The 26,691-nt window shown below is 46.6% G+C and overlaps 1 protein-coding gene across 5 annotated transcripts in view; it reads right to left on the reverse strand.

Moving 5' to 3' along the window:
* The window catches only part of STARD13 (StAR related lipid transfer domain containing 13), a 508,748-nt gene that overhangs the window by 401,928 nt on the left and 80,129 nt on the right, over positions 1-26,691 (reverse strand). For 4 of the 5 annotated variants that reach the window (XM_056561898.1, XM_056561901.1, XM_056561899.1 and 1 more), the window contains one exon: positions 2,439-3,341. In XM_056561898.1, the coding sequence (XP_056417873.1) occupies positions 2,439-3,206 (768 nt within the window). In that variant the 5' untranslated portion in view covers positions 3,207-3,341. Of the gene's footprint in view, positions 1-2,438; positions 3,342-14,791; positions 14,808-26,691 lie in introns of those variants that run through there. The other variant, XM_056561902.1, reaches the window with a different exon arrangement.

Genomic DNA, 26,691 nt, shown 5'->3' on the forward strand with positions numbered 1-26,691 from the left:
GAAAATCCCCTTGTCGCTCCTTCGCTTCTGAGCCCTCTACTGTGCCCGCCGAACACTTTACATAGACATATGAGGTATGTGCTTACTCGAGAGAAATTGGGCTACAAATATAAGTATACATTTTCTCCTTTTACCCCTTGTAAAAATTCTAAAATTGGGTCTACAAGAACATGCGAGTGTAAAAAATGAAGATTGTGAATTTTCTCCTTCACTTTGCTGCTATTCCTGTGAAACACCTAAAGGGTTAAAACACTTACTGTATGTCATTTTGAATACTTTGGGGGTGCAGTTTTTATAATGGGGTCATTTGTGGGGAATTTCTAAGATGAAGACCCTTCAAATCCACTTCAAACCTGAACTGGTCCCTGAAAAATTGTGAGTTTTGAAATTTTGTGAAAAATTGGAAAATTGCTGCTGAACTTTGAAGCCCTCTGGTGTCTTCCAAAAGTAAAAACACGTCAATTTTATGATGCAAACATAAAGTGAACATATTGTATATGTGAATAAAAAACAAAATTATTTGGAATATCCATTTTCCTTACAAGCAGAGAGCTTCAAAGTTAGAAAAATGCAAAATTTTCAAATTTTTCCTCAAATTTGGGGATTTTTCACCAAGAAAGGATGCAAGTATCAACAAAATTTTACCACTATGTTAAAGTACAATATGTCATGAAAAAACAATCTCGGAATCAGAATGATAACTAAAAGCATTCCAGAGTAATTAATGTTTAAAGTGACGGTGGTCAGATGTGCAAAAAATGGCCGTGTCCTAAGGTCTAAAATGGCTGGGTCCTTAAGGGGTTAAGGGTTTAAAGTGATTTACAAATATCTCACACAATAAAGAAAAAATAACAGAAGGAGAGCAACTCTGTATAATGGTGGTACCAGTATTAGGGTCTGCAGCAGTTGTCAGGGTCCAGTTACTCCGTAATACCTGTGGGGTGCATGCAACTAGATAAAGTATCAATATATAACAATAAAAGAATGCAGCATTCACTCACCGCAACAACGGAATCAACGTTCCCGGCCGGCTGGAGGGGATTGCGGGTCGGCGTCTTCAGGACTTCAGGAGCGCTCAGAGGCTACAACCGGTTTGTTTCACGTGCTGCTGCGCGCTTCCTCCGGACGAAGCACGCAGCAGCGCGTGAAACAAACCGGTTGTAGCCTCTGAGCACTCCTGAAGTCCTGAAGACGCCGACCCGCGATCCCCTCCAGCCGGAAACGTTGATGCCGTTGTTGCGGTGAGTGAATGCTGCATTCTTGTATTGTTATATATTGATTTACAAATATGTTAGGAATCACATAGGCTATCACATAGAGGGAAGTTGTTCGAAACGACAGTACCCAATTAAATACACACCCCTTTACCTGACATGAGATACCATGACAAGCTAAACTAATCCTCCCCAATACACTTTTTGCAGTTTTTCCAGGCTAGATATAATATGACCCTTTTAAAGAGTTTGTCCTGCTATTTAAAAGTTTTTTTGTTTGTTTTTAATGACCCCGACTGCTGCAAGGGTCACAAGTCTCAAGGCTTAAATAAATAAATCCTGGAAACCCTTTTAATACAATCCTTGTGTCAAGGTGCTAGAGCCAAATAACCATTTTTTTTAATCTTTTATAATAAGTTAAAGATTTTTTGTCATTTGTCATGTATTAGTCAAAAGATATGAACCCCAAGGCATAAGAGATACATTCATGCACAGAAATGTCATATATCATACTTCAGTCAATTCATTTATTCTTTTAGGAGGAACCTTGAGGCCAGAGGCCATAATACCGGGCATATAAATACTATTACTGTGTTACCTATACTTGTAAATTTAATTTATTCTAGAAAAGGCCTATTTCCAGATTTGTCCCCTAAGGCTATGCTTACATCTGGGTTGTGGAGCTCAGTTTGGGAAATCTGCAGACAACAGGGCTGAGACGGAGGTTGTGACACCAGACCCCAATGGAACCCAACTGGCCCCAATCAATTTGAGTGGGGTCTGTCAGGGTTCTTTTATATGGTGACTATTTTTTTATGACTGATAAGCAGAATTTTTTCTCTCCTAAAGTCCCATCATTTCATCAGAATCAGCGAATGGAACTCCAAATGTGAACATAGCCTTAGCAAAATGTTACCAGACACATCTCTACTTATGAACTCTCAGTGCCTTTGTCTGTCTGGGTATGCTGCAGGTGGTAGTTTTGCAACAGCTGAAGATCCACAGTTCGGAGACCTCTGCACTAGTCAAGCATCTTGCAAATAACTGATAGCATCTGAATGTACACTTTGTTGAAACATGTATGAATCTTCACTTATCTATACCTATCACATAGTAAATAGTCTAATAGACTATTGCATTTTATGATATATTTGTTTAAATATTTTGTATACTGATACAAGGGGAAAGTGAGGTGAAAGTTGATTTTGGTTAAACAGTTCCTACCGTGGATGTCTTTCTTTCTTCTTCACCCAGGTCACTTCCGTTGTTCCGATATTTCTTGTCGAACATTTGGAAAATTTCCTTCGAGTCAGTGAACGTTTTTTGAGGACTTCTTGGATGGGAACTCCTCCTTTTTATACCAGTAAAAGTATATTTATAACGTGGCAGATCTGTAAAGACATCTTCATTCTCATCCTCTTCCTCAGTGTCATCGTCACTTTCTTTATCCTCTTGCGTGTCATTGTCATAACTGGCACTATCGCAAATTACATCAAGAGGTAGATCAGTGAAAGTAATAGCACTTGGCTTATGCTTGATAACTCGGACATTGTGAGACTTGCTGTAGGAGGTTTCTTGCTGTAATGATGCCAGACACATTTCTTGATATCCGTCTTCAGTGTCAGCCGTTTCAGTGGGTGATATGTTGCCTTCGTAGAGGTCAAGCTCAGTGAATGTTGGTGACCAGTTGTCAGCTTTGGCTGTAGAGTTGGCTCCGATAGTTGTCCATGTGCCAAGCTCGGGTGTTGTTGGACTGTTCCCCCCTGTTATCCACCCGCCAATCTCTGGAAGTGTTGTGTTGATTTCTCTTGTAGATATTGGACCTGTGATATTAGGTTCTGGCCCTAACAAAGTGTCAAAGTTTTCACAATGTGTGTTGTGTGCATTCCTTCCAGGTGGGAAAAAGTCCTTTCTCACATTTATCGATGTTAAAGAAAATGTGCAAGCTGTAGAAAGAATTGCAGTACCCTCAAGATCCAAAATCGTTTCCATGCTTTAAAAAAGATTAGTCACTCTTGTGTCATACGGTTGATGTTCCTTGGTTTACGTTGTTGGATGGTGCTCCGCTATCATGTTTACTCCAAACCCCCATGGTACAACTACAATCTTAAGATCCAATCTCTTCTTCTGTAATAAATAAGAAAGACAGAACATGATATTTCAGAAAGGTTTGTAGTTGTAGGGCTGGAAGAAAGTATCATGTTATAAACATTAAACTGTATACTTTATACTAAAAAAAAAATATGTTGCCTTGTTTCCTTTAAGGCAAGGTTCACACAGGACAGTTATTTGAAGCATAATTCATCATTATATACTCCCCCCACCCTTCCCCAAAACCTGTTCAGATGAAAAGTTGACTAGTTTCCCATAGCAACCAATCAGATCGCCTGAAAAGACCTCTGAAAAAAAGAAGCCATTTGGTCGCTATGGGCAACTGGTCTACTTTTCCTCAGCACAGGTCTTGATCAATCCTCCCCAAACTCTTTGTAAGGGGTATTTCATTTACAAGTATTTATTACCGATCGACTTTATAGGTGATAAGAGCAAAGGGGGTTCCAAAACAGCATAACTTTGATGACCAAGACTTTGAATGAAGCAGAGGTTAAAGGGATTGTCTGGAACCGCAGCATCACACCTGTATGTGACGTGGCCCCATCCACTCCCTAGATCAGAAGAACTTTTTAGTTTTTTCCCTCCTGACCTTCTTATAGTCATAATGCTTTTAATTTTCCACCTAAAGACGCATATGAGGGCTTGCAATATTTTGACTGCATACACTGAACAATGTCTGTGCTATAGCACAGCAATGATCAGGGTTATCGACGCTCCACTTGTACAGGCTGCCTGCATATTTAGAGTGCTGACTTTGATCAACTTTGATTGTGGCGTCTAAAGTGTTATCGCCGGACATCACCCTGATCGGTGATATCCGGCATTAGCCAGCCGGGTATGAAGTGCGCTCAGCTTCCTGAGAGTGCTTCATAGACCGGGAGCGGGCGCGGGGCATACATGTATGCCCTGCATCCTTTAGGGGTTAAAGAGCAGGCCCAGGACAAGGTACTTTGGTACCCTAGGCAGATAAGAAAAATATTGTGAACTTATTTTAATAATAGAAAATCAGGTTATGGCCGGGATTATACAGGTAGGGGGTGTGAATATTTTACATTGAGGAGCAGGTATGCCTAATGCACATCCATCATGGGAATGGAGGAACATATCAAGAAACCGTAAAACCTGGGCACCCTAAGGTATTTAACAATATTAAAATCTAATTTTTTAAAACAATGCAAATAACTTTTTACTCCTTGGACAAACCCTTTAAATGTAGTAACAGAGAATAAAAAAGGAATAGTTTTCACTTCTTGCGGTATAAAAAAAATCGGTCCAAACTACTCTAAAACCTACAGAATCTTGAGATCTACAGTGAATACTTGAGTTTAGAGGTCATCCAGCTCAGGTGACAGTGTCAAAGGTAAGTAAGATGCCAAATTACAGAGGCAGAGTATCCTATGATTGTCACATAAGTCAAACTGGAACAATACATCAGCTGACAGGCCAAATCCATGGTGAATATAAGGTATGAACCCTGCAAGAAGTACAGGAGGATCAAATAACAATACACCATCTAGTAGTGTTTCATGGCTATTTATGTCATCTCTTTATATTAGGTATAGGAACTGGACACTCTGAGAACTGTCCTCAATCCTGAAAAGACTTCTTCTTATAGAACTATCACTGACATCTTGGTCTAGAAACTGCTTTCATAAGTGGTAACTGTAGAAGAATGAGCCAGATCATGGGTTAAAATTTCATAAAACACTGAAAAATCTAATGTAATATACAAAGGTAAGTAGAGTAGGGCCTAATTCTACCCATACTTCAGATGGTCATCTTGCTGGTGTCAGAATCTAATAAGGTACAGATTGGTCCCTGTCACCCAAACATTTTGTAGCCTTTGATTAAAGAAAGGGACATTCCCCGTTCATAAGTCTCACGACGTTGCTATTAGGATCACTACCTTTTCATTATTTGGTTTTTTAAACTAGTGCTTCAAAACAGACTTCATTGAGAATGAGTTTACTGATACTAAGTATGCTTTTAATGGGTTATTACATTTGCAATATATGAAGTCAAAAATGTGTTTCTTATAGCGCTCATGTTCCATAGCGCTGTATAGAGATTGTCATCACTCACATGAGTCCCTGTTCCCAGTGGAACTCTGATATAATCTCAATATCATTCACTTTGGCCAATTTGACCTACACATGTTGGCGCTGCCAACATGACTGTCGGTGAGCTTATCTGTTTGCATGGTGTGCTACACCATAAGAGCAGGGACTCCTGTCAAAGGCTGGACTCCCCGCTCCTGTATACTGAGCAGTGATGCACAAAGTATGGTATAAGTCACCACTCACTTAGCATTAACTAGGCAGGCTGCATGAGCGCCCAGCAAATAAATGTATACTACATTGAGTGAGCAGCAATACATACAGCATCGCCGCTCACCTCACACATACCATACACATTCACTGGGCTGGATGTGAGAATGTCTGCCCCAGGGAATGTTGTAAGCAGCATCATACAGAGTACACTGTTACGCCTAGCGCTCCGGGTCCCCGCTCAACCCCGGAGCGCTTACGGCGTCTCTCTCTCCGCAGCGCCCCGGTCGGTCCCGCTGACCGGGAGCGCTGCACTGTCATGGCCGTCGGGGATGCGATTCGCACAGCGGAACGCGCCCGCTCGCGAATCGCATCCCAGGTCACTTACCCGTCCCGGTCCCCTGCTGTCATGTGCTGGCGCGCGCGGCTCCGCTCTCTAGGGCGCGCGCGCGCCAGCTCCCTGAGACTTAAAGGGCCAGTGCACCAATGATTGGTGCCTGGCCCAATTAGCTTAATTGGCTTCCACCTGCTCCCAGACTATATCTGATCACTGCCCCTGCACTCCCCTGCCGGATCTTGTTGCCTTAGAGCCTAGTGAAAGCGTTACTGTGTTTGTCCATACTGTGTACTTGACCTCCTGCTATTGCCTTATTGACTACGATTCTTGCTGCCTGCCCCGACCTTCTGCTACGTCCGACCTTGCTTCTGTCTACTCCCTTGTACCGCGCCTATCTTCAGCAGTCAGAGAGGTTGAGCCGTTGCTAGTGGATACGACCTGGTCACTACCGCCGCAGCAAGACCATCCCGCTTTGCGGCGGGCTCTGGTGAACACCAGTAGTGACTTAGAACCGGTCCACTAGCACGGTCCACGCCAATCCCTCTCTGGCACAGAGGATCCACCTTCTGCCAGCCGGCATCGTGACAGTAGATCCGGCCATGGATCCCGCTGAAGTTCCTCTGCCAGTTGTCGCCGACCTCACTACACTGGTCGCCCAGCAAGCCCGACAGATCGCCCAACAAGACCACCAGCTGTCGTACTTGACCACCATGACACAGCAACTCCAGTCGCAGCTACAGCAGCTTCAGTCACAGCTACAGCAATTTCAGTCTCAGCTACAGCAGCAACAACCATCTCCTCCGCCAGCTCCTGCACCTCTTCCGCAGCGAGTGGCCACTCCTAGCCTCCGCTTGTCCCTGCCGGACAAATTTGATGGGGACTCTAAGTTTTGCCGTGGCTTTCTTTCACAATGTTCCCTGCACTTGGAGATGATGTCGGACCAGTTTCCTACTGAAAGGTCTAAGGTGGCTTTCGTAGTCAGCCTTCTGTCTGGGAAAGCTCTGTCTTGGGCCACACCGCGACCGCAATGACCCCGTCACTGCCTCTGTACACTCCTTCTTCTCGGAAATTCGAAGTGTCTTTGAGGAACCTACCCGAGCCTCTTCTGCTGAGACTGCCTTGCTGAACCTGGTCCAGGGTAATTCTTCCGTTGGCGAGTACGCCATACTATTCCGTACTCTTGCTCCTGAACTATCCTGGAATAATGAGGCCCTCTGCGCGACCTTTAAAAAAGGCCTATCCAGCAACATTAAAGATGTTCTGGCCGCACGAGAAATTCCTGCTAACCTGCATGAACTTATTCATCTAGCCACTCGCATTGACATGCGTTTTTCTGAGAGACATCAAGAGCTCCGCCAGGAAAAAGACTTAGATCTCTGGGCACCTCTCCCACAGTCTCCGTTGCAATCTACGCCTAGGCCTCCCGCCGAGGAGGCCATGCAAGTGGATCGGTCTCGCCTGACCCAGGAAGAGAGGAATCGCCGTAGGGAAGAAAATCTTTGTCTGTACTGTGCCAGTACCGAACATTTCTTGGTGGATTGCCCTATCCGTCCTCCACGTCTGGGAAACGCACGCTCGCACCCAGCTCTCGTGGGTGTGGCGTCTCTTGATGCTAAGTCGGCTTCTCCACGTCTCACGGTGCCCGTACGGATTTCTCCTTCAGCCAACTCCTCCCTCTCAGCCGTGGCCTGCTTGGACTCCGGTGCCTCTGGGAATTTTATTCTGGATTCCTTGGTGAATAAATTCCGCATCCCGGTGACCCGTCTCGTCAAGCCACTCTACATTTCCGCGGTCAACGGAGTCAGGTTGGATTGCACCGTGCGTTACCGCACGGAGCCCCTCCTAATGTGCATCGGACCTCATCACGAAAAAATTGAGTTTTTGGTCCTCTCCAATTGCACTTCCGAAATTCTCCTTGGACTACCCTGGCTTCAACACCATTCCCCAACCCTGGATTGGTCCACAGGGGAGATCAAGAGCTGGGGTACCTCTTGTTTCAAGGACTGCCTTAAACCGGTTCCCAGTACTCCCTGCCGTGACCCTGTGGTTCCCCCTGTAACCGGTCTCCCTAAGGTCTTTATGGACTCTGCCCGCCATAAGAAGTGCCTCTCCCCCCCTCCCAGTCCAGTCAGGCAAGCCTCGGTGCCTCCTCATGGCCCCCGTCCTGGTGTCACACTGCCCCGTGCCAGGCCTCGCCCTCTACCCTCCCTCCCCATTCCCACTCCTGCTGTACTGCCTGCCGTTGAGGAAACCCTCCATTCTTTCCCGGTGTCCTCATCCCAGGGGAGGCAGTTACCGGACAAAGAGAAGGGGAGACCTAAGGGGGGGGGGGTACTGTTACGCCTAGCGCTCCGGGTCCCCGCTCCTCCCCGGAGCGCTTACGGCGTCTCTCTCTCCGCAGCGCCCCGGTCGGTCCCGCTGACCGGGAGCGCTGCACTGTCATGGCCGTCGGGGATGCGATTCGCACAGCGGGACGCGCCCGCTCGCGAATCGCATCCCAGGTCACTTACCCGTCCCGGTACCCTGCTGTCATGTGCTGGCGCGCGCGGCTCCGCTCTCTAGGGCGCGCGCGCGCCAGCTCCCTGAGACTTAAAGGGCCAGTGCACCAATGATTGGTGCCTGGCCCAATTAGCTTAATTGGCTTCCACCTGCTCCCAGACTATATCTGATCACTGCCCCTGCACTCCCCTGCCGGATCTTGTTGCCTTAGAGCCTAGTGGAAGCGTTACTGTGTTTGTCCATACTGTGTACTTGACCTCCTGCTATTGCCCTATTGCCTTATTGACTGGGCTGGATGTGAGAATGTCTGCCCCAGGGAATGTTGTAAGCAGCATCATACAGAGTACACTGTTACGCCTAGCGCTCCGGGTCCCCGCTCAACCCCGGAGCGCTTACGGCGTCTCTCTCTCCGCAGCGCCCCGGTCGGTCCCGCTGACCGGGAGCGCTGCACTGTCATGGCCGTCGGGGATGCGATTCGCACAGCGGAACGCGCCCGCTCGCGAATCGCATCCCAGGTCACTTACCCGTCCCGGTCCCCTGCTGTCATGTGCTGGCGCGCGCGGCTCCGCTCTCTAGGGCGCGCGCGCGCCAGCTCCCTGAGACTTAAAGGGCCAGTGCACCAATGATTGGTGCCTGGCCCAATTAGCTTAATTGGCTTCCACCTGCTCCCAGACTATATCTGATCACTGCCCCTGCACTCCCCTGCCGGATCTTGTTGCCTTAGAGCCTAGTGAAAGCGTTACTGTGTTTGTCCATACTGTGTACTTGACCTCCTGCTATTGCCTTATTGACTACGATTCTTGCTGCCTGCCCCGACCTTCTGCTACGTCCGACCTTGCTTCTGTCTACTCCCTTGTACCGCGCCTTTCTTCAGCAGTCAGAGAGGTTGAGCCGTTGCTAGTGGATACGACCTGGTCACTACCGCCGCAGCAAGACCATCCCGCTTTGCGGCGGGCTCTGGTGAACACCAGTAGTGACTTAGAACCGGTCCACTAGCACGGTCCACGCCAATCCCTCTCTGGCACAGAGGATCCACCTTCTGCCAGCCGGCATCGTGACATACACACTGTGTGCATAGCTTGTCACTGTACAGTACATTTTACAGGGTCGGGTGGGAAAGCCAGTACAGTGTTTGTATCGTCGCTCACATACATTTGTTTGGTTCACACTTACACTCAATGGCCTGCGGCAGTACTACAATGTCATGCTGCCATGATCATGTTGGCAACGACTACATCTGTACTGTAACTCATAGACTGTAAGCTCTTGCTAGGAAGGGTTATTGGGAGGACAAGATACAAGGTCAGGATGTGAAGATGGGATATGAGGATGGAATATGAGGTAGGGATGTTAGGAAAAAATATGAGAACAGTATATGAGGTTGGGATATGAGGATGGGATATAAGGTTGGGATATGAGATGGGCTATGAGGACAGGATATGACTAGTGATGAGCGGCAGGGGCCATATTCTAATTCAAGATATTTCACAAATATATGGACAAATATTTGTCCTATGTTCGTGAAATTTGCATATTCGCTATGTTCGTTCTCTTTTTTTTCAGGCGAAAATTCGTAATGAAATTTGCATAGTGCACATGCGCAAATATATCTTTCACCTAAACGAAGGGAGGGATCAGTGTCCAGTCTGGAAGTGCCGATATTCACATAAATATTCACCTAAATTTGCATTAAAACAAAACATATATTAGTCATTACGAATATGTATCTGCCATATCTGTCCTGGTCTGTGTTCACACACAGCTATTAGATTGTTGTGTGTGAACAGTTTTATGTACCCTGGTCAGGGAATAGTTAATAGCCTCAGCCTTTAGGGTGTGTCTACTTAAGTCCAGCACTGACTAGCTTCAGTGCTGGTGATACTTCATTTGGACTTCCTAATGTCTAGCTTCTATTATGCTGGACATGCTGCTAATGGAGGCATTGGGTGAAACACTCCTTATTTGAGCTTTTAAATCTACTGTCTCTGTTTTAGCATGTACCTTGTATCCTTTGGTTTTAGCCATGGTTAGGTGGCATGCTCTTAGTGGATTTAAATCTGTGTTTGTTTAGTCGGTTTTAGGATTTGTATGTTCTTTTTGCTATGTGTCTGTTCACACTGTGTTTTCTCTTGTATTCATTTATATGAAATTCTGTGTTTTATATTTCTGTTTTCCTACTGGGCCAGCTTCTGGCCACAAAGTGAAGTGTGCCGCTGGCCAGTAGTCTATTTGGATTTATTATTAATGGCTAGTCCTATAGTGGAGTGTCCAGTTTGTGTGTCCAGTGTGAACAGTGTTCTATGTTTGCATCCCTGTTACCGTTCCATGGGGACACCTTGTCTACTGGAGGTGTTTTAAGGGATTGCTATCCCTGTCTTGTGTTCAGTGTGAATAGTGTTCTATATTTATATCCTGTTGTATCAGTTTTCTGTGTTTCTGTATCTAGATATCCCTGTTGCCATTCCATGGGGTATTGGGTATTAGATCAAGGGATATCCGTGCTCCATAGTGGACTCTGCGAGATTGCATCCTTGTATCAAGACATTCCAGTTTCTACTGGAGGTTATCTGGGGATTGCGATAATTCCTGTTTAGCAATAGATCCCGTTTATCTGCCCGTGGAGACTCAGATGGTATTGTTATTCTTGTGTCTACCAGAGGGTTTTCTAGGGGATTAAGCTTATGCCTGTTTTGTTCTGACTTATCCGTTTTCCTGTCTGGAGTGTTGAACTCTATGGGGGAGATTTATCAAATGATTTAGACTGGTTTTTCCTGTCTAAATTTGTCGCACAGAAAGTCGCAGTTTAAATATGTGCGACTTTATTGTGACTTTTGCTTTAGAGGATTTTTAGTACATGATGCATTCTAGTCTATTTTAGACATAAAAATGCATTGGTGCTGAATTTATCAAAAGCGACTTTTCAGCAACAAGTCGCATGGGCTGAAAGTATGCCGAAATGTCAGACCATGCTGGAGCAGGTTTAAATACAGTCTAAACCGTAGATCCCGAAGTCTGTGCGCAGAATTTATCAAGAGCTGTGCACCTTTTGATAAATTAGGCGCACTATAGACCAACCTAACGCTCTGTAGTTTGGTCTATATTGATGTGGGACATAGACAGCTTTGATAAATCTCCCCCTATATGTTTATTAGTTCTTTATTCAGATCTTTGGAGTTTTGTTCATAACCGCTTATCTATAGAGTCCTCTGTTCATGACCACTGAGTCCTCTGTTCATGTCCGCTTATATAGTGTCCTCTGTGCTGCTCACTGATCTGTGTCCTCTGAACCTATACTATAGAGTTATATGTTCCTGTTATGTTTCTGGTTTGTGACCGACTATTTATTAGTATGTGTTTTTATTAGGCCCCTGCACTTTAGTTCAGGAAGGGACCGGTGCCCAGTTGTCTATCCACTAGGGCTGCACGGTATGGGGTAAATGTGTGATTGCGATTTTGGGCCTAAATATTGCGATTGCGATATGCGATGCGATATAATAAAAAAAAGGGTGAAATCCCCCCATTTCATGTCCAATCGCCTCCATTTCACATCTACCTACCCATTTTATGCCCACCGCCCATTTCACATCTCCCCTCGTCACATTCTCCCCCCCCTGCCACATTCTCCCCGTCACATTCGCCCCCGTCACATTCTCCCCCGTCACATTCTCCCCCTGTCACATTCTCCTCCCGTTGTCACATTCTCCTCCCCCTTTTTACATTCTCCTCCCCCTTGTCACATTCTCCTCCCCCTTGTCACATGCTCCTCCCTCATCACATTCTCCTCCAGTCACATCCCCCCCTGTCACACCCCCTTGTCACATTCCCCCCCTTGCCACATTCTCCCCCCCTTGTCACACCCCCTGTCACATTCTCCCCCCTTGTCACATTCTCCTCCCCCTTGTCACATTCTCCCCTGTCACATTCCCCCCACCTTGTCACATTCCCACCCTCTTATCACATCCCCCATTGTCACATTCTCCACCCTGTCACATTCCCCCCACCTTGTCACATTCCCACCCCCTTGTCAAATCCCCCCCTGGTCACATTCCCCCTCCCCTTGTCACATTCTCCCCCCGTCACATTCCCACCCCCTTGTCACATCCCTCCTCCCTTGTCACCCCCCCTTGTCACATCCCCCCCCCTTGTCACATTCCCCCCCCCTGTCACATCCCCCCCCCTTGTCACATCCCCCCCCCCTTGTCATGTATCGCCATATCGCAAAAAGCAAAAATTGTGATTCGATTGCTTTTGCACTATAAATAGTGCAGCCCTACTGTCCACCATTTAGGGTGGATGGGCAAGTAGGCAGGGAGAGATGTTTTAGGGTCAGTTTAGGGCTCACTCTCCCTGTCTCCTGGTCGGTCCCTAACAATATCACTATATTCTAAATATTTGTGAAATCGCGAACTGACGATATTCATGGTAAAAATTAGTATTTCGAATATTCGCGCTCAACACTAATGAGGAAGGGATATGAGGTCTGGATATGAGGACGGGATATGAGGATGGGATATCAGGTTGGGATATGAGGACAGGATGAGCTATGAGGGTGGGCTATGAGGTCAGAATGTGAGGATGGGCTATAAGGTTTGGATATGAGGACTGGCATGAGGATGGGATATGAGGATGGTATATGAGGACAGGATGAGCTATGAGGGTGGGCTATGAGTTCGGAATGTGAGGAAGGGCTATAAGGTTTGGATATGAGGACTAGCTATGAGGATGGGAAATGAGATATGAGTTCTAGATATGAAAACTGAATATGAGGATGGGATATGAGAATGGGACATAAGGACAGGATATGAGCACAGGATATAAAGTTAGGATATGAGGACAAGAGCATCCCTCAAGGCTTAGGTAGAAAGACTGGGCAATGCTGGATACTCTGCTAGTATCTGATATTTGTCTTTATTCTTACCCTCAAAATTGTAAAGTGCTTCAGAACCTGTTGGCACTGCATAAATCAATATTAGTAGTAATAGTAGTAGTCAAGAGCTAACCCACACAAACAAGAGAGAACATACATATTCCATTCAGATGTTTTCCTTGATCAGATTGCGTCCATCACCCTAGCACTGCAAGACAACAATGCAAACCACTGTGCAGAATTGTAAAATAGCAGCTGTCAGTCCCACAGCACACAACAGATAACATGTTATGGTTGAATTTCAATTAAAACAAATAGAATAATAAAATACAAACAAAAAAAATAAACAAATAAAAAAAGAAATATAATAATTGAGTAAAAACAAATAAAATGAACAAATAAAAAACAATATAAATAGTCAAGTAAAAACAAATAAAATAAACAAATAACAACCAATATAATAGTCAAGTATATTTGATGCGCAGGTTTTGAAGCTGCAGATTTTATACAGCAGCGATCAATGTAAACGAAATGACTGAACACAGCATCAAATCTTCAGCTTCAAATCCCGCGCATCATGTGAATACACCCTTATATTACAATTCCTTTAAAAGACTGTATATTAACGTGTTATACGACACAGACATACAATGAATTGCATTCTTTGAGGACTTTTTTCCAGGAGGCCCCCAGGTAACACAAATCTTAACGTAACCTTTACCTGTAGTAGAGAACTGCACAAATCTTAACATACGAATGCAATTCCTTTTTGCCATGATAATTGCATTCTTATGTTAAGATTTGTGCAGTATTTGCAAAATAATAAATAAACATTTTCTAATGCCACAAAAAATAGTGTAATCGACAGGTTATTTTATTTAACCCATTTACATATGTTCTAATGTATTTTAGCAAGACTTCAGCTCAGCGGTCTGCAACCTGTGCCTCCAGCGGTTCTCAAACTAGAACTCCCAGTTAACACTAACTGCTGCAAATTGTCACTGTAAGACTACAACTCCCAGCATACAATGATGTTGACAATCTGTGAGCATTGAATCTCCAGCTGTTTTGATGCACGTTGAAAGTTGCAGGTTAGAAGCAGCTGGAGATGCCCTGGAAAGTCAAGTGTTTTCCAAACAGTGTGTCTCCAGCTGTTGCCAAACTACAACTCCCAGCATGACCGGACAGCCTGCGGCTGTCCGGGCATGCTGGGAGTTGTAGTTTGGCAACAGCTGGAGACACGCTGTTTGGAAAACCCTGCTTTAGCCAAAGATTATTCTTTATCCATAGATAAAGCTGCAACAGCTTATTTAATGCAGTGTTCCCCAGCCTGTGGCTTCCCCATCTGTTGCAGAACTACAACTCCCAGCATGCCCGGACAGCCAAAGGCTGTTGAAAAACACCGCTTTAGTGAATGAAGAATCTTGTTAAGAAGGGATAGCCTAATAGTGAATGTTCTAGGTTCTATTATGACGCTGACAACATTAAACTTTACCTGTTCTGGACGTACATTCTTGGGAATCACAGCAAACAGGGTCCAGAGGAGCAGCGAGCGTAATCTAGCAGGAATACTGAGAGCAATGAAGTGGGATAATGCTTATGTGGAAATTCTAGATTCCTATTATATGGTATTTCAGCCTTACATGCTGCACGACACCTCTGTCAACAAAACTATGTATAAGAATCCCTAAGGCTAAGACTGCCTCTCTACTAGCAGCGATGAAATGACTCCAGCAAGACGGCAGCGGGGAGGGAAGAGTATTCAGAGTGTCCTCCGAATATAGGAAAATAATTCTCTTCACTTTACTTCTTACTTCTTGCCATTGAATTGCTGTCTTTATATTGAATATTGGATAAAACACAGTGAATTATTTTAAGACCATAAATGTTGTTTTACATGTTTTGTCACAGTGGTCTCCAAACTGTTGACCTCCAGATGTTGCAAAACTACAACTCCCAGCATGCCTGGACAGCCAATGGTAGTCCACAGTACACAGAGGTCCATAGTTTGGAGACCAAAGTCCTAACTAGAGATGAGCAAACTTACAGTAAATTCGATTCGTCACGAACTTCTCGGCTCGGCAGTTGATGTCTTTTCCTGCATAAATTAGTTCAGCTTTCAGGTGCTCCGGTGGGCTGGAAAAGGTGGATACAGTCTTAGGAGACTCTTTCCTAGGAATGTATCCACCTTTTCCAGCCCACCGGAGCACTTGAAGGCTGAACTAATTTACGCAGGATAAGTCATCAACTGCCGAGCCGAGAAGTTCGTGACGAATCAAATTTACTGTAAGTTCGCTCATCTCTAGTCCTAACCTATATTCTTTCAATTAAAGGGGTACTCCATTTTAAGCATTTTTTTTAAATCAACTGGTGCCAGATTTGTAAATTACTTCTATAAAAAAAAGATCTTAATATTTCCAGTACTTATCAGCTGCTGTTTCTTCCACGGGAAGTTTTTTTTCCTTTAGAATTTGCTTTCTGTCTGACCACAGTGCTCTCTGCTGACACCTCTGTCCATGTCAGGAACTGTCCAGAGTAGGAACAAATCCTCACAGAAAACCTATCCTGCTCTGGACAGTTCCTGACATGGACAGAGGTGTCAGCAGAGAGCACTTCCTGTGGAACACAGCAGCTGTTGGGTGTGTCTGACTTCCAGAGTTTTCCAGAGAGAGAGAGGATTGAAGCAGTGTTTCCTACAGCCTTTTCCCCAGGAGGGTGGCAGCTTCCTTGGGAGAGCCTCCTGCTATGGAGCCCCAGACTTCCACCCCTCGAACTAGGCCGAAGGGGGGTGGGAGTGAGAGAGCTACGGCCGATTCCCAGGACAGGGTGAGAAGATCCAGCAGGCTCCGCAGTAATGTGGAGCCCACTCCCCCGTCCTTCTCTGGAAACCGCAAGGCGTCCGGTAAGAAGCTTATGGTTATGTCTTCGGGGACTGTGTCTGATACTATGGAACCCCAGCAATGGGGGGTGAAGGGTGCCAGGGAGTCGCTAGCTACTTTCGGTTCCCGCATGCAGGCAAATCTTGTAGAATATGAACAGCTGGGGGAAAAGCTGAAAATCATAAGGGAAGACCTGAAGTTTGCCCGCTAACAAACAGATAACTCTGCCAAGGCTATGAGGGCTAAGTTTGCTGCCAGGGTGTGTGAGCTGAAGGCAGAGGAGCAGGAGGTGGTGAGAGCCCGAATGCTGATTGTAGAGGGAGCAGGCATGTTTAAAGAAAAATTAAAGAATGAAGACCGCTATAAAACCATGCGGACCCCTGTGAAGGAGAAAGAGGATAGTCAGGGGGAGGAAGAGTGCTTGTGTGTTACGGAGGAGAAGATGGAGGAAGGTGGTGAGGGAGATGGCGGCAGTGAGGGTGATGAGAGTGAGGGGGATGTGTGTGATACCCCGTGTACCCCTAAGACCTCTGTCACCCTGAGTGCGGATTGCATCAACCCTGCCCAAGTCGCCTTACCAGCCACCTCTGAGGAAAGTGACAGTAATGATGGCGGTGACAGTGGACTGGTCTGTGGGGGGCTCCTGCGGGCCATAGTGATGCAGGAGTCACCCACCCATCTGGAAAATTTCAGTTTTGGCCAGGACCTGGGCCCTGAGGAGAGGAAGAGGAAGAAAAAGAAGAAGAAGAAAAAGGCTGAGGAGCAGATAAAGTTTGTTTTCTCTCCTATCCAGCAGTCTGGGCCACCTGAAAAGTTGGTTCAGGTTGCTGGGCCCCCCACCCTGCCAGATCCCGCTTCTGCTGTGGAACGGGACCAGCACGGGGGGTACAGTGCTGCATCCAACATGGCCGCGGGTGCTACAGTCACGCGTCCTGCTGGTAGGGAAGAGCAGGACGGGCTAATAGTGGGCAATAGTTATGCGGCAGTTTGCAAGGGGAGCGGTTCCCCGAGTATTGTGGGCAATGTTACTAGCCCTGCGGGGCACTTCCCTGAGAGGGGGGGGGAGTGTCCAGGCGCCTGAGGTGTGTGGTGAGATGTTCTTCTCAGGGGGCGGTCCCCTGGGCGCAACTAGTAGTGTCGGTGCTGCGGGGCACTCCCCTGAGAGGGGGGGAGCGTCCAGGTGTCAGAACCTGCTGCTGAGCCCGTGCGGTTGGGCGCAGTGTGTGGCGCAGGCACTGCAGGGATCTCCCATGTGAGAGAGGGGAGTCCCTGCACATCAGTGGCAGGAGGAGTAGTGGAGGTGCACCTGGAGGGGCAGCCTCAGCTTCGGGAGGTGATGTCGGCGGTGACATCTCGAATGGAGGAGGAGTCAGCGTCGCCGACAATGGCAGCCGCCGGTGACCTGAGAATGTACAAAAAGGCCAAGCTAAAGCATGTCCAGGCCAGCCCAGTGGTAGTGGGTGAAGCAGCTGCTGATCCCAAAAATACTGTCAATAAAAGCAATGTTAATACAAGGTGTGTGAAAGATGGGAGTGGCAGTGCTGTGGACGAGAGGGGTGTATGTGGCAGTGGTAGTGGTGCAGATGGGAGGAGTGGTAGTGGTGCAGATGGGAGGAGTGGTAGTGGTGTGAATGAGAGTGGTGATAGTGGAGTGAATGAGAGGAGTGGTAGTGGTGCAGATGGGAGGAATGGTAGTGGAATGATCGGGAGGAGTGGCAGTGAAGTGATTAAGAGTGGTGATAGTGGAGTGAATAGGAGGGGTGGTAGTGGTGTAAATGAGAGGAGTGGTAGTGGCGCAGATGGGAGGAGTAGTGGTGTGAATGAGAGTAGTAGTAGTGGTGTGGATGGTAGCAATAAGAGTGGCTTTTGTGGCAGTACAGGTGGCCTAAGCGGGAATGTAGGGACGGTGTCTGGTCCGGCTGCCCCCCCGGTCGTCAGGAGTTATGCAAGTGTGGCGGCTGGGGGTTCAGTAGGATCTTTACCTCCTGCATCTGGTGAAGGTCGGTTGCAACGGCGCCTCCTGGAGGCACTAAAGAGAGGAGAAAGGACGCTCCAGGTAGAGGGAAAGGAGATGGACCTGTCTTTTTGGGTGGAGAGACATGGTCTGGGAGCGTTCCGAGAGAGGAATGGGGAGACCGTATGGTCCCTCCAGACACACGGGCAGGAGGTAGGTCGCAGGAATGTGGCCCGTTTGGTCTGGAAAGGCGAAGATGCGTGCCCCCAAAGGGGCAAGGTGGTGGAGCTTCTTTTCCAGATGGGTTTCAGGGCTGGGGACATCTTTGCCCTTATTCACCCCTTCGGCCCCTCCGAGTTTGACGTTAGCTTTGTTAGGCCGGAAGGACTAGATCTCTTTTGGTCTAATTATGAGCTGATGAAAAACGAGCCCGGATGGCGAGATTTATCTGTAAAAGCGGTATCTCGCCAGAGTATGGTAAAAAAAAGTGACCGTTTTGACCCGTAACGAGTCACTTTCTTGTTATGACATTATGACCTGGCTGGGCAGGTACGGGGAGGTGACGGACGTCCCCTGGAAGAACTTTGACGAGCACAATATATGGTCTGGGGCCTGGACGTTTTCCGTTCGTCTCAGGCGTTCAGCGAACACGGTCACCCACATCCCTTCGGCCGCCTTTCTGGGACGCGACAGGATTCAGATCTTCTACCAGGGGCAGCCGAGGCTGTGTCACAGGTGTGGTGACCCAAACCACTTTAGTGCCAACTGCACTCAGCAGATATGCGCCCTCTGCTGTGGGATGGGTCATCTGGCGACCACCTGTGGGCAGATTCGGTGTAACTTGTGTGGTGACTTAGGTCACCCGTTCAGCCAGTGTCCACGCTCGTTCTCCAACACTGTGACCGCCCCGGCTGGGGAGAGCCTAACGGTTGCCCCAGCGGGGGAGGGGACTAGTGGAGGAGAGGGGTCTCCAAAGCCAGTGAAGGAAAAACATGAGACCCCCTCTATGCGGAGGCGAGAGGAGAAGCGCAGGTTGGAGAGGGCCCTTGAGAATGCCCAGGTGCCAGGGGTAGCTCGGGGTCCCACTCCAGACACTGGCTCAGAAGGAGGTCAGAATAACTCTGAGGCTTTGGGTGGGGCCGAACTGGATGAGGAGATAGGGAGACTGCGTAGGGAAGAAGGTCAAGATGCTCCTTCCTCCAGTCATGCCTCTGAATCCGAAACTGTGGATGAGGAGGAGAAGGAGGGGTAGACAGTAAATGGTGGCCAGGAAAAGAAGAAGAGGAGGAAGAAGGGTAAGAGTAAGGCAGCGCCGTCCTCCTCTTCAGTTGTAGCCTCAGACCATAGAAGGAACAACTCAGTCTCTGACCCTCTGATCGTCCTTTCAAATCGATATGAGGCCCTTGGGGATACCATCTCCCCTCCTCTTCTCGAGGGTCCGGAGGCAGTGCGGCCTCCAGGAGGTGCCGAGCCTCCTTCCTCTGGGGCAGTTTCCTCAGGGGGAGAGGTAACACCAGATGCTGGAGGTAAAGATCCTGGGATGGATATATCCCTGAGTTTAAAAAGAGGCAAAGGGTCTTCCTCCGATTCAGATGGGGGTGGAGGGAAGGAGAGGAAGAAGGTTTAAGGGGTGAGGCCATCTAACTCAATCACCCAGGATGGCGGCACTCACCCCACTGACGCTGGCATCTATTAACTGTGCCAGCATAAAGTCTGATACGGCTAGATTCGCAGCCTTTGATTTTCTCGGCCGTATTGAAGCCGACATTTTGTATCTGCAAGAGACCAGGTTGTCAGATCTAGCCTCCCTGGTAAAAGCCAGAAGAGAGTGGAGGCGCGGTCCCTCCCACTGGTCTCTTGCGGCTGAGCCGTATAGTGGGGTGGCGGTCCTTTTTACCACTCCTGTTGAATGCAGACGGGTTATTGAGTTAGAAATGGGGAGGTGCCTGATCTTAGATGTCTTCATGAAGGGACAAGAGCTCCGGCTCATTAACATCTACGCCCCGCAAACTAAGCGGGGCCGTAAAGATCTCTTTATGAGGATTAAGCCCTTTCTTTTTACGAGTCGGCAAGTGATCTTTGGAGGGGACTTCAATAATGTCACGAGGTCCCAAGATAGGAGAGGCTCCAATGGTCCGCTGACTTGCGATAGTGTGGCACTGATTAGCATAGCTAGAGAAGCTCGCCTAGAGGACGCCCACATCCGGAGCCCCTCAGGCCACACGGGTTTCACCAATCATCAAGGTAGTCGCAGGTCTAGGATAGATAGGTTTTATTTAAAGGAGGAAGCCGTCTCTTCCGCAGTGTCCGTGGTTGAGGTGGAGTTCTCCGACCACTGTATGATTTTGTTTTCCCTGAATGTTTCAGAGACCCCCCGGATGGGAAAAGGTTATTGGAAGCTTAATTCGTCCCTCCTGGAGGAAGCGGAGATAAGACAGTCCTTTGAGGATTTTCTTCAGAGTCAGGTACCTTTACTGGGCCTATGTAGTAGTAAGTCAGAGTGGTGGGAGATATTCAAGAAGCGGATTGCGGGGTTCTTCCGCCAGCTCTCGAGCCTCAGGTCCCTGAACAGGTATCGCCTGTATCAGGGTCTGAGGAGGAAATTCGAGCTCCTTGTCTCGACTGGAGGTAGCCGAGAGGATATCTCCAGAGTGAAATCCTTGCTGATGAGGTGTCAGTACGATAGGCACGCATCTTTGGTTTTTGAGAGGGATTTCGGGAAGTACCGCTCGCCCGACCCTTACAGAAACTGTAAGATGTCAGTGAGTAGTAAAGTCATTTCAGGACTGATTGATAGTACAGGATCTCTGAATCGGTCAAGATCAGGGATCTTGGAGGTCGTGAGATCCTTCTACTCGCACCTCTTGGGGAGGAAGAATCTAGATCGAGACAAGATGTCGGCTTTCCTGGCTGAAACCATTCCTGAGCCAGGGGTAAACCCCTCTCTTGATGTTTTGGCAGAAGGAATCAGGGAAGAGGAAGTGAGACTGGCGATCGAGGGGCTCGCCCCTAAGAAGTCGCCAGGTCCGGATGGCTTAACATCCGAGTGGTACAGGACCTTTAAGGAGTCTTTAGCTCCCCTCTTGACTGAGGTATTCAATAAGTGTCTCTCCTCGGGCACTCTGCCGAAGTCAATGAGGAGGTCAGCCCTGATTCTTCTATCAAAGGGTAAAGATCCCAGCCGTATTGAGAATTGGAGGCCCATAGCTCTTCTCAATACGGACAGGAAGCTTCTGGCCAAGATACTGTTTAATCGGCTGGTGAAGTTTGCACCCCGGCTCCTTTAGGGAGCTCAGCACTGCTCTGTTCCAGGCCGAAGCACCTTAAGTGCGGTCCTTCGTGTCAGGGAGGCAGTGGAGAGGAGTAGTGCGGGTTTCTGGAAGGGGTACTTGCTGTCCCTGGATCAGGCCAAAGCGTTTGATCGGGTGAACCACGAGTACCTCTGGTCCGTCCTCCTGAGATATGGCTTACCGAGTACTTTTGTTAATTGGCTTAAGATCTTGTATGCAGGGGCAGAGAGTTTCCCACTGGTGAACGGTTGGTCTGGCCGCTCTTTTGAGGTGGGGTCCGGAGTCCGTCAGGGTTGTCCTTTGAGCCCGCTTTTATACGTGTTCGCAATCGATCCCTTCATCCGGAGGGTAGATTGTGGGCCGTTGGCGGGAGTCGGGATGAGCCTGGCGGAGCTGGATGTCGCCCAGAGAGTGGTGGCGTACGCTGACGATGTCACCATTTTCGTGTCCTCACGAGAGGAGGTCGATGTGGTGATGTCGGAAGTGGACCGCTACTCGGAGGCATCCGGGTCTAAGATCAACCGGGATAAGTGTGAGAGTCTCTGGCTGGGAGGGGGAGATCCCACGTTTGATCTCCCGGACACCCTTCCAGGGCCCCAAGAGTCAGCAAAAGTGTTGGGCATCATATTCGGCCAGGATGATTATCCCACCAAAAACTGGGATGGTAAGCTCCAGGATGCCGCTCAGAAGGTGGACCAGTGGAAGGGTTGGTCTATGACCCTCAGGGAAAGGGTACACCTGATCAAATCGTACCTGCTCCCCTTGTTTATCTATCTGGGCAACGTATGTATCCTGCCAGAGGCTTACTACACTAGGGTCTACAGCCTGTTTTTCCAACTGTTATGGGGAAACAGGATGAACCTAGTCAAGAGGGAGGTTACGTACCGCACGAGGAGACTAGGGGGTTTATCTATGATAAACCCTGTGGTGTTCTTAACCAACACCTTCTTGAAAGCTAACATCTCAAACCTCTGGTCAGAGAGGGCTTCTCCGTGGGTACTCTCCTGTAGGGAATGGTTTCGGCCTTTCTTCCAGGAATGGGAGACAGGAGGGCAAGTGAAGGACCTCCGTACGCCCCATGGATATCTTCCGGCTTACGCTACCCCGACTCTGAAGGCGATACGTCGGTGGGGTCTGGGAGTGTGGGAGATCAGGACCCAGTCAAGGCAGTTCCTTGACAAACGGGTTCTGTTGACCCACTTCCAGAAGCCTCTGGTGCTCAGGGACTGCCCAGGTCGGGATCTGAGGGTGGGGTTGTACCTTTTAAACATGAAAAGGATCCCCCAGAAGTTTTGGGACTTGGCCTGGCGCTGCTTTCAGGGGAAGCTATATGTGAGGGACAATTTGAAGTGTAGGAACTCTGATGACCGGTGATGTCCCCGAGAAGAGTGCGGGGACACACTGGAAAGCATGGACCATTTCCTGCTTCATTGTCCCTTTAATATAGGAGTTTACAACAGGGTGGGCGCTTCCATCGGCTGGAGTCAACTTGCCGGCCTTACCTATCAGGAGTGGGCTTATGGGGCATTCAGGAACCTGGGTGGCTGAGATCGGGGCACTTTATTCTTAGTCAGTTTAGTGGTTAGGTACTACACGTGGAATGCACGGTGTTTAGTGTCGACCCAACAGAAAATCCTCTCCGAGGTGGAGGTCTGTAGGAACGTCTTTGGAGCATGGCAGTCTTGGTACCAGTAGGGCTTCTCTCCTATGGAGAGGGTTTTCCTTTGATGTGCCCTAGGTACTAGACCTTTTAGGTAGAGCACCTTTATTTTGGTTAGGGACAGTGTCAGAGGGACAGAGATAGGATGAGAACAGGGTTAGTTTGAATGAAGGGATAGGATTAGGGAGAATTGTAGGGGGAGTTAGGGAAAGAGTGTAAAATTATTTTGAATGTATCAAGTCTGCCATCCTTCTCCCTGGTGGTGGGCTAATGCATGTGCACGCTAGTTTTTTGTTTTGTTTTTAAGCTGATATGGTATGAAGGGCTTACAGGCGACCAAACTTGGGCCTAAAGTGGGTTGTGGTTCAGTGTGTATAAGTTTGTGTATAAGTTGGTTGGGAGGAGTGCTAGGTGGGAAGGGTGTGCTTGTGGGTGGTGGTGTTCATCTTTGGGGGACCTGACATGGGTCAGTTAAGGACTGGACTTTGTGAACTGTAAGAACGGTATGGACTCTGACCCATGTACGGGAGGGGTGGTGTGGGTGAGGGTACAGTTTTAGTGTAGGGTTTTTCCTAGGGTTTTCTATTGATTTTGTAGGTGTTTTCTGTAGTGCATATATTTTGTTTATATTATATTTTATTTATATAGTATATTTAGTAATTTTGTACCTATATTGTGTTATATCTATATTGTTTCATATTGTTTCAGCGTTATGGTAGCCGGACCAGTTGCTGTGTTGATGTGGTTTATTTCAGTTATTTGGTCTGTTTTATGTTTTCTTTGGTATTTTCATTAGTCCCGGATAGAGGATCCAGTTAATTTGGACGTTTTGTAAGTGAATGTATGTGTGATATGATTATTTTGATGATTATTATTATTACTATTATTATTTTTGTTTATTTATATATATATATATATATATATATATATATATATATATATAAAGATTAAAAAAATATAAAAAATGTAAAAAAAATGAAAAAATATAAAAAAAACATGTAAAAAAAAATATAATAATTTTTTTTTTTTTTTTTTATTTCATTTTTTTGAGGTGTGCTTGCTACGTTTCTGTTTAGTTTTCTTGTTGCGTGTTCCCAAGTATGGATGGTTTTGAGTTATAGTCGGATAATGATAACTTTTATGTTTATATTTTGAAAAGCCAAGTTGTGCTATTTTATTTATTTATTTATTTTTCTTATGTTCATTTTCGGTAAGTGTGTGAGTGTTTGATTAGATATTTTGGGCATATTTTAATATTTTAGTATTTTAGTATCTTAGTAAAGCTGGGCTGGCCGGTTAGGCAGGGTTTTGTTTATGAGGTTTTGTTTTTGGTTCTAGAGTATTTCTTATTTATGTTATAGCTGGTTAAGCTTGCTTTGTGTTTTGTATTTGATAAGTTTTGTATTTTTCTAATAAAAAGAGTGTCAGCAGAGAGCACTGTGGTCAGACAGAAAGGAAATTCAAAAAGAAAAGAACTTCCTGTGGATCATACAGCAGCTTTAAAAACTCTACCCCTTTAAAGACTTTTCTAATGTATGTCAGTGGAGGCCATACATTTCCTTCATGCACATACATTGTAATGAAATATGGGCAAAAGATCTCAGTTTACTGTATAATATGGCTACATGTACATAAACATTTTACTAGCCCAAACTATGACTGTTATATGCTATTGTCCTATGACCCAATGATATTTGAAGGACCCAGAGGCATAACTTCTGAGCCCCAATCCAAAATCTGCAACAGAGCCCCATGTGCCACTTATAAGACTGGTCTCTTATGGGGCAGATGTGCTTTTGGACCCCCTTATGCACCTGGGCCCCAGTACAACTGCTACCTCTATAGCCCCTTATTGCTATGTCCCTGGAAAGACCTCAAAAGCCAATGATGATCTAAGTCAACATGAGTAGAACTGTGAGAATACTGGGCATTGCAAGTGTAAGGCCCTGTTCACATAGCATTTTGGCTCAGTGTGTAGCACATACAAGAGGAAAGGTTCAGGCATACATGCTAAACGTGTTCATTAACCCCTAAGGACCAGGCCCATTTTGGCATTAAGGACAAGGCCAATTTTATTTTAGTTTTTTCCTCCTCGCCTTCTAAAAATCATAACTTTTATATTTTCATCCACAGACCCATATGATGGCTTGTTTTTTGTGTGACCAATCTTACTTTGTAATGACATCACTCATTTTACCATAAAATGTACGGCGCCAGCAAAAAACATATTATTTATGTGGGGATATTGAAAAGAAAACCACAATTTAACACATTTTGGAAGGTTTTGTTTTCACGCTGTACATTTTACGGAAAAAATGATGTTTTCTTTATTTTGTGGGTCAATTTGATTAAAATGATACCCATGTTATATGCCTTTCTATAATTGTACCGTGTGAAAAAAAATCTCAAACTATTTTAACAATATTAGTATGTTTGAAATTGCCCTATTTTGACCACCTATAACGTTCTCATTTTTCCGTATACGGAGCGGTATAAGAGCTCATTTTTTGCACCATGATCTGTAGTTTTTAGCAGTACCACATTTGCTTATATTTTACTTTTTAAAGGGGTACTCCGCCCCTGGCATCTTATCCCCTATCCAAAGGATTACCATAGACTTGTATTGATGGGGGCGGGCCGAGACGTCACGAGGGGCGGAGCCGTGACGTAACGATGCTCCGGCCCCTGTATTGCCCGTCATTACGTGCAGAGCAATCTCGCTCTGCGCAGTAATGGTAGCGGGGTGCCGCAGCAGCGATCCCCGGGGTCCCCAGCAGCGGGACCCCAGCGATCTGACATCTTATCCCCTATCCTTTGGATAGGGGATAAGATGTCTAGGGGCGGAGTACCCCTTTAATAATTTTTTATAAAAAAAATTTGGGAATAAAATGTGACAAAAAAGCAGCAATGTTGGACTTTTTTTTTTATGTTTACGCCGTTTACCCTACAGGATAAAAGGGATCCCTTTTACCAAGGGGGAAAACCAACACTCCAGTCCATAATTGGAAAGTAGTAATAAAAAATTAGGCTTCATTTAATCCATCTGTAAAAGGTTCATACAAAAGAAAGAGGGAGAGGTGTTAAAATTGTGCAGACACCATATAGGATAATTAAAGGGGTATTCCAGGAATTTTTTTTATTTGACTATGCTACAGGGGCTGTAAAGTTAGTGTAGTTCATAATATAGTGTCTGTACCTGTGTGTGACGGTTTTCTCACAATTCTTATGTGATTTTCACCCCAATATTTATTTTTACCAGCATACAAAATGACTGTTGTCTTGGATTTTTCCCAGGTTGCAATGCGGCTGAGACCTGACTCACTAGTCAGCTGATGACAAGGAGCCTGTCTGCTCCAATGGGTGGAGCGATCAATCTGCAACTAATGCAACAGCTGTAGGCACCCTGATTGAAAACCACACTGATTTGAATGGATGCAGCTCATTTATGTTTCAATGGGTGGGGTGGCTGATGTGTGGGAGGGAGGAAGATGGAATTGTGGGATTTGTTGTCAAAAAAAGAAAAGTCAAACAGGAAATACTAGTTCACAAACAGCTAGCCACAGTATTATGGTAATCTCATGACATAGCCATTTAGCCCCAAGACAAATGCAG

This window comes from Hyla sarda, chromosome 2 (assembly GCF_029499605.1).
Source record: "Hyla sarda isolate aHylSar1 chromosome 2, aHylSar1.hap1, whole genome shotgun sequence".
Lineage (NCBI taxonomy): Eukaryota > Metazoa > Chordata > Amphibia > Anura > Hylidae > Hyla > Hyla sarda.